Here is a 14,682-nt window from a genome sequence, read left to right on the forward strand (position 1 = left end):
GAGGGACAGTACTGAGGGAGCACCGCACTGTCGGAGGGACAGTATTGCGGGAGCGCCGCACTGTCGGAGGTGCCATCTTTCCGATGAGATGTTAAACTGAGGCCTCGTCTGCCCCCTCTGGTGGATGTAAAAGATCCCACGGCCACTACTTGGAACAGCAGGGGGGAGTTCTCCCCGGTGTCCTGGGGCCAATATTTATCCCTCAACCAACATCACTAAAAACAGGTGATCTGGGTCATTATCACATGACTGTTTGTGGGAGCTTGCTGTGCGCAAATTGGCTGCCGCGTTTCCCACATCACAACAGTGACCACACTTCAAAAAAAGTCCTTCATTGGCTGTGAAGCGATTTGGGACGTCCTGAGGTGGGGAAAGGCGCTGGAGCGGTGCCAGATCGGTCTTTCTTTCACAGGACCGCTCGGTAGAAATGTCGGGGCTTTTGGAAAGAAATCTTGGCAAACCGAGGGTGGGCAGGCTTTCAAACTGACTGGTGCACGAGAGCGAGGCAGAACAGCAGCGAACAGCAAAGTAAACTTTATTCGGCGGGTTATTAATCAGACGCCACAATCATCTACAAAAAAAAACTAACAACGAAAAGTTACACTTCAGCAGCTTGTCTGGCGCGGTAAAATAGATTCGGAGGTGACGGAGCGCGCCGTCCCCCGCCCTTCACTTGTAGAACTCGTGCTCCTGCTCGTCCTTCTTGATGACGGTTTTGTAAGCCTTCTCGAAGTCCTTGGCCAGCACGATGTAGCGGTTCTCCCGGACGGCCAGCATGCCCGCCTGCACGCGGAGGTGGAAGAAGCAAAGGGGAAAATGTCACTCGCGATACAAGAACACAGGAGCCGTACGGGCCCCCCGACCCTGCTCCGCCATTCAATCAGATCACGGCTGATCGTCGACCTCGACTCCACTCTCCCCCCCCCCCCGATCCCTCGATTCCCCGAGAGTCTTGAATATACTCAACGACTGAGCCTCCACAGCCCTCTGGGGTAGAGAATTCAAAAGATTCACCGCCCTCTGAGTGAAGAAATTCCTCCTCATCTCAGTCCTCAATGGCCGAGCCCTTATCCTGAGACTGTGACCCCTGGTTCTAGACTCTCCAGCCAGGGGGAAACAGCCTCTCACCATCGACCCTGTCAATCCCCCTCAGAATCTTATATGTTTCAATGAGATCACCTCTCATTCTTCTAAACTCCAGTGAGTATCGGCCCAATCAACTCAATCTCTCCTCATAGGACATCACTCTCATCCACTGTCGGAGGGGCGGTACTGAGGGAGCGCCGCACTGTCGGAGGGGCGGTACTGAGGGAGCGCCGCACTGTCGGAGGGGCGGTACTGAGGGAGCGCCGCACTGTCGGAGGGGCGGTACTGAGGGAGCGCCGCACTGTCGGAGGGGCGGTACTGAGGGAGCGCCGCACTGTCGGAGGGGCGGGTACTGAGGGAGCGCCGCACTGTCGGAGGGGCGGTACTGAGGGAGCGCCGCACTGTCGGAGGGGCAGTACTGAGGGAGCGCCGCACTGTCGGAGGGGCGGTACTGAGGGAGCGCTGCACTGTCGGAGGGGCGGTGCTGAGGGAGGGCCGCGCTGTCGGAGCAAATATCGCTCATGGTGTTGGTAGATGACATTTGCTTAAGGACAGTCTGTTGAACCAGCCTAAATACACAGGATGGCACACTTGGCACACACCACTGGCCCTTTCATTCTATTCCCTTCATTACTACTCCTTCAGTAAGTTAGAAAATCATTTACTAAGCTCAACGCAAGCTCAAGGAACAGCGCCTCAACTTTCGATGAGGCACATCACAGCCTTCCAGCCTCAACACAGCACAACAATTTCAGACCGTAACCTCTGCCCCAATTACTGTCCCAGACAGCAGCTGTCGATGATTCTGCCATTGCCATTTACACCTCCTCTGAACCCATCTTTTATATCTTTACTTGTCCCGTTACCGTCTCCTTTCACCTCGCACCACCATCCTCGTCATTACCCTACGCAAACTTCAGCACAACCCAAACTCTGCTGCCCCCCCATGTCCTAACTCGCTCAGAGTCCTGTTCACCCATCACCCCACCCCCCGACCCCGTCGCTCACTGACCTACACCAGCTCCCGGTTAAGCAACGCCTCGATTTTAACATCCCCAATCGGTGTTTTCAAGTCCCTCCGTGGTCCCCTCGTCCCTCCTCCCACTGACCCGCTGTGTATTTCCAGCACTGCAGGGATTAGAGTCAGAGAATCACACAGCACAGGAGGAGGCCATTCGGCCCATCGTGCCTGTGCCAGCTCTTTGAACGAGCTCTCCAATTAGTCCCACTCCCCCCTCGCTCTTTCCCCACAGCCCTATGAATTTTTCCCCTTCAAGTATTTCTCCAATTCCCCTTTTGAAAGTTACTATTGAATCTGCTCCCACCGCCCTTTCAGGCAGCGCGTTCCAGATCACAACAACTCGCTGCGTAAAAACAATTCTCCTCATCTCCCCCTCTGGTTCTTTTACCGATTATCTTCAATCTGTGTCCTCTGGTTACCGACCCTCCTGCCACTGGAACAGTTTCTCCTTATTTACTCCATCAAAACCCCTCATGATTTTGAACGCCTCTATTAAATCTCCTCTTAACCTTCTCTGCTCTAAGGAGAACGACCCCAGCTTCTCCAGTCTCTCCACATCACTGAAGTCTCACATCCCTGGGACCATTCTGGTCAATCTCCCCTTAACCTTCACTGCTTTAAGGAGAACAATCCCAGCTTCTCCAGTCTCTCCACATCACTGAAGTCCCTCATCCCTGGAACCATTCTGGTCAATCTCCTCCTTAACCTTCTCTGCTCTAAGGAGAACAACCCCAGCTTCTCCAGTCTCTCCACATCACTGAAGTCCCTTATCCCTGGAACCATTCTGGTCAATCTCCTCTTAACCTTCTCTGCTCTAAGGAGAACAACCCCAGCTTCTCCAGTCTCTCCACATCACTGAAGTCCCTTATCCCTGGAACCATTCTGGTCAATCTCCTCCTTAACCTTCTCTGCTCTAAGGAGAACAACCCCAGCTTCTCCAGTCTCTCCACATCACTGAAGTCTCACATCCCTGGGACCATTCTGGTCAATCTCCCCTTAACCTTCTCTGCTCCAAGGAGAACAACCCCAGCTTCTCCAGTCACTCCACATCACTGAAGTGCCTCATCCCTGGGACCATTCTGGTCAATCTCCTCTGCACCCTCTCCAAGGCCTTGACATCCTCCCTGAAAGTGTGTGGGACGCCATAACCAGAGATTTGTAAAGATTTAGCCACCTTGTTTTTGCATTCAATGCCCCTGTTTACAAAGCAAAGGATCCCGTACGCTTTTCTACACCGCCTTGTCGACGTGCTGTGCCACGGTGGGTTGGCACCGAATTAAGACTCCTGGCTCTGCCTTTAGTTTCCTCAGCACAAGACGGCGAGACCCGCCCGCGACGCCAGCCAGCTTGCCAAGAACAACCGCACACTCACCTCCTGACAGATGGAGTTGATATCGGCGCCGGAAATCTTATCTGGTCGAGCGATATCTGCAGATCGCCATCAAGGACGTGTCAACGGCGCTTTATGTTGTTTGTGGGGGGTGGGTGCGGGGTGGAGAAGGGGGCCATCAAACACTTCTGCAGCGGACTCTGTGCCCCTGCCTCAGGAGTAACTCCCCCACCCCACCCCAGGTCCTCTCAATCACAGCACAGGAGGCGGCCATTCGGCCCATCGTGCCTGTGCCGGCTCTTTGAACGAGCTCTCCAGTTAGTCCCACTCCCCCCTCGCTCTTTCCCCACAGCCCTGTGAATTTTTCCCCTTCAAGTATTTCTCCAATTCCCCCTTTTGAAAGTTACTATTGAATCTGCTTCCACCGCCCTTTCAGGCAGCGCGTTCCAGATCACAACAACTCGCTGCGGAAAAACAATTCTCCTCATCTCCCCCTCTGGTTCTTTTACCGATTATCTTCAATCTGTGTCCTCTGGTTACCGACCCTCCTGCCACTGGGAACAGTTTCTCCTTATTTACTCCATCAAAACCCCTCATGATTTTGAACGCCTCCATTAAATCTCCCCTTAACCTTCTCTGCTCTAAGGAGAACAACCCCAGCTTCTCCAGTCTCCCCACATCACTGAAGTCCCTCATCCCTGGAATCATTCTGGTCAATCTCCCCTTAACCTTCTCTGCTCTAAGGAGAACAATCCCAGATTCTCCAGTCTCTCCACATCACTGAAGTCCCTCATCCCTGGGACCATTCTGGTCAATCTCCTCCTTAACCTTCACTGCTCTAAGGAGAACAACCCCAGCTTCTCCAGTCTCTCCACATCACTGAAGTCCCTCATCCCTGGGACCATTCTGGTCAATCTCCCCTTAACCTTCTCTGCTCTAAGGAGAACAATCCCAGCTTCTCCAGTCTCTCCACGTGACTGAACTCCCTCATCCCTGGGACCATTCTGGTCAATCTCCCCTTAACCTTCTCTGCTCTAAGGAGAACAACCCCAGCTTCTCCAGATCACTGAAGTCCCTCATCCCTGGGACCACTCTGGTCAATCTCCTCCGCACCCTCTCCTGGGCCTCGACACCCTTCCTGAAAGTGTGCAGGGCCCAGAATTGGACACAAAGTCCGCACTCTTACCCTTGGTTCTTTTCCCCCGTTCGCTCCAGGCGGTTTTAAGACGTCTAGCTTGCCGCCATCTTCTCACCACACTCCAGGGGTTTCGGCTTCACGGAACCAGGGGTTGCAAGAACACCAGAATTAGGAGCAGGAGTCGGCCGTACGGCCCCTCGAGCCTGCTCCGCCATTCAATGAGATCACGGCTGATCTTCGACCTCAACTCCACTTTCCCGCTCGATCCCCATATCCCTCGATTCCCCTGGAGTCCGGAAAAATATCTATCGATCTTAGCCTTCAATATGAGGACCAGATTCTCTGCACATTTGAAAACCAAAAGCAAACCAGGGACCCAAACATTCCGCTGAAACACTCGCCCATTTTACGTAGCAGCACACAGTTGCTCTGTAAAGGGCGGACTGAGAGGTGACCTGAAAAGAGGTCTTTAAGATTACGATGGGGTTCGATAATGCAAGCTCTGGAATTCTCTCCCTGAAACCACTCCATCTCTCCGTCCTTCAAGACGCTCCTTAAAACTGACCTCTTTGACCAAGCTTTTGGTCGCCTAGCCTAATATCGCCTGATGAGGTTCGGTGTCAAATTCTCTCTCATTTATGCTCCGGTGAAACGCCTTGCGACGTGGAACACATGAAAGAAACAGGAGAAGGACCATTCAGCCTCTCGAGCCTGTTACACAGGAACAGGAGGAGGCCCATTCAGCCTCTCGAGCCTGTTACACAGGAACAGGAGGAGGCCCATTCAGCCCCTCGAGCCTGTTACACAGGAACAGGAGGAGGCCCATTCAGCCCCTCGAGCCTGTTACACAGGAACAGGAGGAGGCCCATTCAGCCCCCTCGAGCCTGTGACACAGGAACAGGAGGATGCCCATTCAGCCCCTCGAGCCTGTTACACAGGAACAGGAGGAGGCCCATTCAGCCCCTCGAGCCTGTTACACAGGAACAGGAGGAGGCCCATTCAGCCCCTCGAGCCTGTTACACAGGAACAGGAGGAGGCCCATTCAGCCCCTCGAGCCTGTTACACAGGAACAGGAGGAGGCCCATTCAGCCCCTCGAGCCTGTTACACAGGAACAGGAGGAGGCCCATTCAGCCCCTCGAGCCTGTTACACAGGAACAGGGGGAGGCCCATTCAGCCCCTCGAGCCTGTAACCCAGGAACAGGAGGAGGCCCATTCAGCCCCTCGAGCCTGTGCTGCCATTCAGTGAGATCGGGGCTGATCTGTGACCTAACTCCATCCGCCCGCCTTTGCCCCATATCCCTTAATACCTTTGGTTAACAGAAAGCTATCAATCTCCGATTTAAAATGAACAATTCACCCAACCATCGATTGCGGAAGAGAGTTCCAAACTTCTCCCACCCTTTGTGTGTCGAAGTGTTTCCTAACTTCACTCCTGAAAGGCCTGGCTCTAATTTTTAGACTCTGCCCCCTAGTCCTAGACTCCCCAACCAGCGGAAATAGTTTATCTCTATCTACCCCATCAGTTCCCCTTGATATCTTAAAAACGTCAATCAGATCGCCCCTTAACCTGCTAAATTCCAGTGAGTACGACCCTAGTTTGTGTAATCTCTCCTCGTAATCTAACCCTCGGAGTCCGGGTGTGATTCTGGTAAACCTACGCTGCACTCCCTCCAAGGCCAGTATATCCTTCCTCAGGTGCGGTGCTCAGAACTGCTCCCAGTGCTCCAGGTGTGGTCGACCTTTGTACAGCTGCAGCATGACGTCTACCCCTCTTAAAAAGTCTCAAATAGCAGCGACTCGCCAACGGGCCCTGCCCCTTGCTCAGAGTTCGATCCCTCCCTCCCCCACCCGACGGCCCGCGGGAAGGATACAATCCTCGAGGTCCACTTCTTCGGACAGGTTCATCTTGCCGGTGATGGTGGTGAAGATCAGCCTCTTCTGCCGCCGGTCCGGCAGGGGGAACTCGATCTTGCGGTCCAGGCGCCCGGGTCGGAGCAGAGCTGGGTCCAATGTGTCCGCTCTGTTCGTGGCCATGATAACCTGCCGAGGGAAAGAGGGGGGGGGTCACGGCTGTTAGTAAACACAAGAGCGCCGTTACACAACCGGCCTGGGAATTTAGCCTGTTACTTCCTCAAGTTTCTTAACTGGCTCTTAAATGTCCGTTCAGTGGGTTCAGCGCTCTCTCGTCTCAGAGTCCGAGCCCACTCCTGAAACTTGAGCAGTGCCGGTGCCGAGGGAGCGCCGCGCTGTCGGAGGGGCGGTGCCGAGGGAGCGCCGCGCTGTCGGAGGGGCGGTGCCGAGGGAGCGCCGCGCTGTCGGAGGGGCGGTGCCGAGGGAGCGCCGCGCTGTCGGAGGGGCGGTGCCGAGGGAGCGCCGCGCTGTCGGAGGGGCGGTGCCGAGGGAGCGCCGCGCTGTCGGAGGGGCGGTGCCGAGGGAGCGCCGCGCTGTCGGAGGGGCGGTGCCGAGGGAGCGCCGCGCTGTCGGAGGGGCGGTGCCGAGGGAGCGCCGCGCTGTCGGAGGGGCGGTGCCGAGGGAGCGCCGCGCTGTCGGAGGGGCGGTGCCGAGGGAGCGCCGCGCTGTCGGAGGGGCGGTGCCGAGGGAGCGCCGCGCTGTCGGAGGGGCGGTGCCGAGGGAGCGCCGCGCTGTCGGAGGGGCGGTGCCGAGGGAGCGCCGCACTGTCGGAGGGGCGGTGCCGAGGGAGCGCCGCACTGTCGGAGGGGCCGTCTTTCAGATGAGACGTTAAACTGAAGGCCCGTCTGCTCTCTCAGGCGGACGTAAACGTTCCCATGACACTATTCCGAAGGGGAGGAGAGCCCTGGCCACTCCTGCTCCGAATTCTTATGTTCTTAGCTCGTTCGTTCCATTAGCGAAGGAAGTTTTGACAGAATGCCCAGGATAACAACAAGAGAACCGTTCTTTAGTCTTTAGCTACCGCACCTATTGCACGCCTCCACCATCTCACGCCACTCGTCACGTGAAGGAGCCTTTCTGCTCGGGTTCGCTGCCAACTCAGTAAGGAACAGATTTATAATGTTTCTAGTGGACTACACTGGTGTCCTGACTACAGAAAGTTATGCAAGGATTGCCACCTCCATGCTAATCTATGATCCAGGCGAGATTTAGGCCGGATTAGAGGATTATCTCTTTTCACCACCTCCAGCGTAACAACACTCCGTGATCTGTGAGAAGTGTGAGGTGATGCATTTTGGCAGAAGGAACAGGGAGAGGCAATATACACTTAATGGGACAGTTTTAAAGAGTGTGCAGGGACAGAGGGACCTGGGAGTTAATGTGCATAGGTCCCTGAAGGTGGCAGGACATATTGAGAGAGTGGGTAACAAAGCATATGGGATCTTGGGCTTCATAAATAGAGGTATTGAGTGCAAAAGTAGAGAAGTTATGCTGAACCTTTATAAAGCGCTGGTTAGGCCACAACTGGAGTATTGCGTCCAGTTCTGGTCACCACACTTTAGGAAGGATGTGAAGGCCCTTGAGAGGGTGCATAGGAGATTTACCAGAATGGTTCCGGGGATGGGGGATCTTAGCTACAAGGACAGGTTGGAGAAGCTGGATTTGTTTTCATTAGAGCAAAGGAGGTTGAGGGGTGATTTAATAGAGGTGTACAAGATTATGACAGGTTTGGATAGGCTAGACGGAGAAAGGCTGTTCCCACTGGTTGATGGTACAAGGACTAAGTGACACAGGTTTAAGGTTTTGGGCAAGAGATACGGGGGGATGTGAGGAAAAACTTTTTTATGCAGCGAGTGGTGAGGACCTGGAACGCACTGCCAACGGAAATGGTGGAAGCGGACACACTCAATGTTTTCAAGGGGAGACTGGATAGGCACTCGAGGGAAATAAACTTGCAGGGCTACGGGGATAGAGCATTGGAATGGGACTGACTGGGTTGCTCTACAGAGAGCGGGCACGGACTCGATGGGCCAAATGGCCTCCTTCTGTGCCGTTATGACTCTATGGGCTCAATTTTGCAAGGCACGAGGAGGCGGGATTGGAGGCGTGTGGGGTGTTCAAATTGCAAAAAGTGGCGGGCGGGCCCGACCTCGCCTCCATCCCGCCTCCAAGCAATTTTCCCAAATGCGTGGTTTCTGATCCCGTCTCCGTCCCGCCTCCAAGAGGGGCATAGGCCCTTAAGGCCTTTAATAACCACTGAATTGCCTCTATAATCCCATTTTGAGAGGCCTTTCTGAATTTAACACTTTTCCCATGTGATGCACGCCTCCTCTGAAACACAACGGTGAAATCTGGCGGTAGCACAATTGGATTGCTGACTATCAGCTGCAGCTCCACCATTAAATAGGAGATTTGATCAGTCATCATTTGCAGGTGGCAGCACTTTGTTGTCTCAGGTCTGGGGGAACATTTAGCAGGCATAACTATAGCTGTGGAAGTTTGGAGCCTGACACCCATCTCCAGTGTGACCTCCTGGGAAACCCCTCTCGCCACCTTGACTGAGCGCTTCCTCAACTGAGGCATATACCAGAAGCATGGGAACCATTTATTTCCTTTCCTCCTGGACATCAGATGAGGACGAAGACCAGCCGCGGCAGCAGCAGAACCCTGAACAACAGCAGCACCAACTGCAGGAGCAACAGCAGGAGCGCCAAGCTGCTGCTCACCCACCTGAAGCTGCACAGGCCAGAAGGTGCCAGCGCATGGAAGCCCGTCGGCGCAGGAGATACCCCCCAAACAGGGTCTACAGACAGAGGATCAGCTACCTCAACATGTCTGAGCAGCAGTACCAAAGGCGGCTCTGACTTTTGCGAGAGGTAGTGGGTGACATCTGCGCAATGGTGCAACAAGACCTGGAGCCCAGAGGAGCAGGTGGACACCCCTTACCAGTGGCCGTCAAAGTCACCACCGCACGCAACTTTTTTGCCTCAGGCTCATTCCAGGGATCAGCAGCAGACATCAGCGGCATCTCCCAGGCGGCCGCAAACACTTGCATTATGCAGGTAACCGATGCCCTCTTTGCCATCGCGCACAATCACATCCATTTCACCAAGGATCAAGCAAGTGTCACGGTGCGTGCGGTTGGATTAGCTAATCTACCAGGCTTTCCAAGGGGGCAGGGCGTCGTTGACTGCACACATGTGGCCCTTAAGGCACCCCATCGCAATCCAGGTATTTTTGTCAACCACAAGGGCTTCCACTCCCTCAACGTGCAGCTGGTGTGTGACCACAAGAAGGAAATTTTGCATGTTTGTGCCAAGTACCCTGGCAGTTGCCATGAATCCATCATACTGCGCCAGTCTAGTGTGCCTCCACTCTTCTGTCCGCCAGACCAAATTAACGGATAGCTACTTGGAGAAAAGAGCTATCCCCTGAAGATGTGGCTAATGACGCCGTTGAGGAGCCCATCCAACGAAGCTGAGGAGAGCTACAACTATAGCCACATTTCCACCAGATTCATAATCGTGCAAACCATCGGCTTGCTGGAGATGCGCTTCAGATGCCTAGATAGATCAGGTGGAGCCCTGCAGTACTCAGCAGCCAGGGTCTCCAGAATCGTCGTGGTTTGCTGTGCACTTCACAACATGGCACAGCATCGTGGCTTGCAGATTCCTGAGGACCAAGTGGCCCCGCACATATCCTCCTTAGATGAGGAGGAGGTGGAGGAGGAGAAGGAGGAGGAGGAGGAGGAGAGCAAAAATGAACATCTTGCAGAGGCCCATCAACCAGCAGCAGCAGTACGCAAAAACATTGCTGCCCGGGATGCAAGGAACACACTCATCTTGGCCAGATTTGCTTAGCCTAGCCAATCAAGCCCTTTTGCCTCGCAGCTTCTTACCAGAACATCGAAAATGGCCAAGAACCAGCGAATCCCTAGCACTCTGACCATCATACTGACAGTTGCAAGTAATCCTAAGCCCTCAATGTGGAAGTCCCATTAGCGAAATGACACGCCACAACTGCAACAGTTGCCATCAGAATTTTTATTTACAATAACCAACTGATGGCTTTTCAACATTAAATATCACATTTCACCCAAGTGACTACCCTTGTGACGATTTGTACAGTATCTTTCTCTTACGCGTGCTCCTACGTGGTGGTTCCCCCTTGGCATCAGCAGATGTAGAGGCTCCTTGCTCACTTTCTTGCTGCTCGTGTCTCGACACCTTTGGCGGGCGTCCTCTGGGGTTGTGAACCTGTGAGGGCTCGGCAACAGTCTGCTGCTCCTGCGGCTGTGCAGTGGTTGAGACGCTGATCTCAGTTGGGTGGGGACTCTGGTGGGGCTCTGACCAAAGACTTGGCAGTGACATGGAAGTGTGAGCACTTGGAGAGGAGCCCCCACTTCCTTGTTCTCTGCCACCAACATCCCTCTCATGGGTCAGGTCCACCTCAGCGCTTGCAAGTGGCTTGAGAGCACCTTGCTGCACATCAGGGGGGCCATGGCGACCCGTATCTGCACTGGCATTCCTACTCAGAAGGACTTCCATGAAGGTCTGGTTTCTCTGTTCAACAGCTGAGCATCGCTCCTCCAGAGATGTCAGTCTATTCTGAACACTCACCATGTTTTCTACACTCTGGCAACTTAGCTCCTCCATGGCCGTAGCCATCCTCTCGTCTACTGTAGCCATCCTTTCCACGGAGGTTGCCATCCTTTCCGTGGGGCTGCGTTCATGCACCAATGACTCCACAAAGGCTCTGCTCATGTTCTCGATGGACTCCTCCATTCGCTCCACACTCGCAGTGACCCTGGAGACAATACCTGCCAGAGACTCCTGCACCTGTTCCTGGAGTTCCAGCACCGCTGTTCTTCTGGATGGACCCAGAGGCAGAGGGTCGACATGCAGCTGAGCCGAGCTGGGAGAGTCCTGCGCCCTCCGACTAGGACTCTCTACTGCTGTCCCTGTCTCCACAATCTGCTGATGCTCACTTGTGAGCTGTGATACACCAGGTGACAATACTCTAACTCGCGATGGTCCCACCGAGGTGTGAGTGTCTGCGCTGGTGCTGGGTTGGCTGAATTCTGCTGATGCTGTGCCCTCAGAGGTTGCAGCTTCCTCTGAGGAGTCTGGAGGCTCAAGCTGTTCCTCCTGGATAGTGGGGACAGGTGCTTGCGATGGTCCTGTGGGGGAGTAAAGAAAAGAGTCAGAGATGTGAGGCCAAGTTTACATGCAGATTGCATATTGCAGATGATCATAAGTCCATCTGTTAGAGCTTCAGAATCATTATCAGCGAATCATGCAATGTCAATGAGAGAGATGAAAATCTATTCTGTCACCAGCTTTCTCTGATGCACCCGTCTGTCCATCCCCCACTTACGCTTCGTCCTCGAGTCCCACGATCTCCAGGACCGCCTCCTCCCAAGGGGTGAGGTGGGCTACTGAGGGTGGCCCTCCTCCTGTTCTCGCTCTTTCCCTCTAATTGTGACCTCTCTTTTCCTGCAATGAGGGAGACAAGTGGAGTTTGAGTGAGAATGAAGGAGTGAGTGTAGAGGATCCATAGCATAGATGCTTAGAAGGAGACAAAGATGGAGTGAGGTGGCAAGACCAAAGGCCCTTCCTGTGTTTTGTAAGTTGTCTGCATAGCATCACAGTGATAGGGAGTGTGAGGGCTGCATAGTCGAATAGTTAGGTGAATGTGACCATAGAGAGAGAGAGGGAATGGGTAAGGGTGCAGGGATGTCAGTGTCAAGTGGGATGTGGAGGAAGAGGTTGCTAAAGCTGAGTGCTGGTGAGGAGAGGCAATGGGGATCAGATTGAGGGTGATGGGAAAGTCATACTCACTTTTCCAGTGTGCAGAAGGTCATGAAACCTCTTCCTGCACTGAAGCCAGGTTCTGCGGATCAGCGACAACAAGTTGACCTCCTGGGCCACCTGGATCCACACAGCCTTCGTCTGCTGGGGAGGCTTATTAGCTCTTGCTCCCGCCACCAAAGCTTGCAGGGCGACGTCATCAAATCTGGGAGCAGACTTAGGTCTCCCGCTGCTCATTTTGCCTCCAGGTCCCTCTCACAGCAAAGGCCAAAAGGTTGGCAGTCTGCAGAAGAAGCAAGGCTTCTTGCAGACTTAAATGCAGCAGCAATGATGATGTAATTGGAGGTGAGTTTCAGACTGAAAAAACTAATTGGGCCATGGGTTCCCACACGCTGGAACTCAATTGCCCAATTAGGTGAAAATCGCATCATTCTCCCACATCGATTTGGAGTCTGGTGGATAACAAGAAAAGCGGATGACACGACCCCAGCCCGCCCCAATGACAAAATCGAGCCCTATGACTCTATGGGTAAAACTTGGGTAGCGCCCCCTACCTTCGCCGGGGTGCCCCAAAAGAGTTAGCGCCCCCGTGGCCGATTTCCCCAGGTAGCGCCCCGAGAGGGAGGAGGGGCACTACTGGAAGCGCCCCGCGTCCCTCTTGGGGTGCTGCGAGCCAATATCACGGCGCTATGTACCGCAGCGCCACGCACTGTGGCACGTCGGCCGGGGTACTGCAGGCCTTACTCAACTTATTAAAGGGGAGGAGCCTGGCGTAGCACGTCCCAGCGCCCGGCTGGGCCACCAGGTATCTGGAGTGCTGGCAAACGAGCCCGGCACTCAAGAGGAGTGCCGGGCTCACAAAGAGCAGCCAGCCCCCCGCAACGGGGCTTCACGGGAACAGCAACGGGGGCAGGTGCTTGTAGGCGGCCAGCAAAAAAATGGCTGCCCACCACCTCCCCTTTAACTAGCGCCGCCCCAGCCGCAGGTAGACCCTCCCTGACCCCGGCGGACATAGCGTCCGGCAGTAAGTCGGGGGCGCCATCCAATATTACAGCCAGTGTGCGAGCGGCTCTTACGGCGCTAACGGGAGGTGCAAATCAACCGAATTTAGCACCCTATGAGTGGCACAGCAGGATGAGGTTGAGTATGGCTTGGTAGTAACGTTTCATGATCTTCATTGAAAGGTTTGCGCCACTGCAGCCTGGTCCTCCTAATGACATCCTTGCTTGTGTCCTCCTGTGCAATGTGCAACCAGGCTGCATTGATCTACTGGGGAGGTCTCTTCCACCCATTGGAAGAGACTCCCTCCATAAGCATATGGAAGGAGTCATGGGAGAGCCTAGGTGCAGGCATGCACCTCTGTGCAGTGTTTGTCAGTGTTTGCAGCACCTCAGTGCTGTAGAACATTGATAGCACAACTGTCAAAATCAATTTGTGCATGGTCCCTTTAAGGAAACCGGCTGATGACGCGTCATCAAGTGACGTCATCAGACCCACTTCCTTCAATTGGCCGGGAAACGCGCTGGGCGGACTTTACAATCCCAATCAACGTAAGATCACTTTGGACAGCGGGCTGGAGCCAGCAGCTGGGGTCACAACCCCCCACCGACCCCGGCCGCACTGGACCCGCCGAGATTGGGGAAATCGTGGCCTCACTCTTTTCATTGCCTACTTAGCTACATCACATCCTTTTGTTCTTTTAATATCTATTCCAGTCATGCCAGCCTGCAAAACTCACAAAAGCAGATGAAAAGCTTCAAAATAGCTTACACAGTTGCAAAAAAGCTGACTACTAACGCAATGTACACCAAACCAGAGCTCTGAATAGAGACCTATGGCCAAGGCCACTGTTTTAAAGTGAGTGAATACACTGCATTTATTATATTGAATATTAAGTATTTATTGGTGTTTTAGCAGCACATTCTGCAGTACATTTTTTTGTGAAAACTGCAATCCAACGTCCTTAATTATGACATATAAGAAAAGTGGTTATAATGAGTGCCTAGTGGGCCATTAGCTTGTTGTGACTTCAACTGCAGGCATATCAAATATTCCATCAGATTTACTCTAGGGGAAAAAATGTGCAACTTTTGCAGTGGTGGTAGGTGCACTGAGGTGCAATCTTAATTTCTTATGGAAGTTTGGGGCCATGCCTCCCAGGTAATTTTGCTTCTTGAAACTTTTTGGTGCATTTTCTCACATTTTGGTGTCTACTGTAATCTGTTGTTGCAATTAAATCTGATGGTGAGCAGAGTGCACTAGAGCTCCAAGTTAGTCTGTCAATAATATCAGTTCTGATGTAACGTCATTGACCTGAAACGTTAACCATAGATCTTTGTATGGGTACATCAAAGACTCGCTGGGGGAAAATTTCGGTGGCTTTGC

At 53.6% G+C, this 14,682-nt stretch overlaps 1 protein-coding gene across 1 annotated transcript; it reads right to left on the reverse strand.

Moving 5' to 3' along the window:
• Positions 1-519: 519 nt before the first annotated feature.
• LOC147123146 (26S proteasome regulatory subunit 6B-like) lies at positions 520-6,640 on the reverse strand. The gene is made up of 3 exons (XM_085967783.1): positions 6,448-6,640; positions 3,480-3,535; positions 520-783 (listed from the first exon to the last, which is right to left on the reverse strand). The coding sequence occupies exons 1-3, from the start codon at positions 6,608-6,610 to the stop codon at positions 670-672; spliced, it is 333 nt and encodes a 110-aa protein (XP_085823909.1). The 5' UTR covers positions 6,611-6,640; the 3' UTR covers positions 520-669.
• Positions 6,641-14,682: the final 8,042 nt, after the last annotated feature.

Source organism: Somniosus microcephalus, chromosome 2, assembly GCF_052327205.1.
Source record: "Somniosus microcephalus isolate GS21.2 chromosome 2, FLI_Smic_1.0, whole genome shotgun sequence".
NCBI lineage: Eukaryota > Metazoa > Chordata > Chondrichthyes > Squaliformes > Somniosidae > Somniosus > Somniosus microcephalus.